This window comes from Austrofundulus limnaeus, unplaced genomic scaffold (genome assembly GCF_001266775.1).
Source record: "Austrofundulus limnaeus strain Quisiro unplaced genomic scaffold, Austrofundulus_limnaeus-1.0 Scaffold174, whole genome shotgun sequence".
Classification (NCBI taxonomy): domain Eukaryota; kingdom Metazoa; phylum Chordata; class Actinopteri; order Cyprinodontiformes; family Rivulidae; genus Austrofundulus; species Austrofundulus limnaeus.
The window spans coordinates 842,916-844,226 of record NW_013952576.1 but is presented as its reverse complement, the minus strand read 5'-3'; the positions used below and the strand labels follow the sequence as shown (position 1 = coordinate 844,226).

The 1,311-nt window shown below is 46.2% G+C and overlaps 1 protein-coding gene across 1 annotated transcript in view; it reads right to left on the bottom strand.

Annotated features, from left to right (window-relative positions):
• mcm3ap (minichromosome maintenance complex component 3 associated protein) overlaps nt 1-1,311 on the bottom strand; it is a gene marked incomplete in the record, with an annotated part of 30,237 nt that overhangs the window by 20,314 nt on the left and 8,612 nt on the right. The window contains 4 exon segments of the mRNA XM_014017680.1: nt 119-316; nt 400-539; nt 613-806; nt 882-1,038. Coding sequence (XP_013873134.1) covers nt 119-316; nt 400-539; nt 613-806; nt 882-1,038 — 689 coding nt within the window.

Sequence of the window (1,311 nt, the reverse complement as noted above, 5' to 3'; positions counted from 1 at the left end):
TTATAACATATTACATTTTATCTAATTTCTCTGGATCAATAAAGTTGTTTTGAATTGAATTTGAATTTAAAAAACAAACGTGGTAAAAACAGAGAAAAGCTTGTTTTTCCATCCTTACCTTGCGAATCCCTCTTGTTCGGTTCCAAACAAAGTCGTACCAGTCCCGGCAGCCGTCCTGAACCTGGTCCAGGATCTGGGTCACCAAGTAGTCCATGGTCATGCTGAGCACAGGCAGGGGTCTCAGCTCGTGAGGAAGGGGCTCCTCTTGGTCGGCAGAGGAGCGGCTGTACTCCTTTATGGCAGCGGCATGGTCCACCTGTGAWACGGGCCAAAAATAACAGAAAACGTAAGAAAAGCTCCAAACGAGGAGCATGAAGAGGATAAAAACTGAAGTCCTACCATCTCTGTGTTCGGGACCACCTCGAACACGCTGAGCTGGTTTCGAGTCTCTCTCATGTACCTCTCCTTCTCTGGACACATGTCAGGACACGTCCCCACAAACACCTTGGACATGTCCAGGTCTGTCCTCTTGGGTCGACCTGGGAGGACATAAAAACATGTGTGACCTTTGACCTTCAGGTGCTGCAGGTTTGGACGTGAGCCGGCCTGAACCTTGGCGCAGGATCTTGTCTATTTGTTCCAGGAGGCGGTACTTGTCCTCGGTGGTCTCGGCTACCTGACCGATCAGGTGAGTCAGGGAGGACGGGACGGGACGCTCTGAGCTCTGGGACTCGGTCACGTTGTCTTTTTGAGGTTCAGGGTCAAACTGCAGCAGCTTGACCGGAGAAGGCTTCTTCACCGGAGAGCTGAAACCATCAAACAGTGATGCAGGAAATACTTTTAAGAAAAGCAGCTTAATTCAGATTATTCTGCTGGATTACCRGTGGCTGAAGGTGACCGAGCTGCTGAGTGTGGGAGGCATGAGGGCGGGCCGTTTGAGAGGAGAAGCAGCTGCAGCTTTGGTCTCTTTGACTTTTGGACTTCCTTCTCCAGTTTGCTCCAGTTCTCCTGCAGCTCGGCCCCCTTTGTCTCCTGGACCTAATCCAGAATAAAACAAACTCAGACTCCAAGAAGAAACGTTTTCCATCGTGTGACGCAAATAAAACACTCTCCTTAACACAACCTCAGATAAAGAGCTCATTAAAAGGGATCCACAGTTAGTTGTAACAATAGACTTTATTTGATAAACATATATTTTAACTGTAAAATAAAAACTGTAAAAATACTGTAGGATGTTCAGTTTTATAAATTTTTAAAAATATATTTTAACACGGACGGAGCTGTTTTATTTACACACAAAGAATTCTTTGT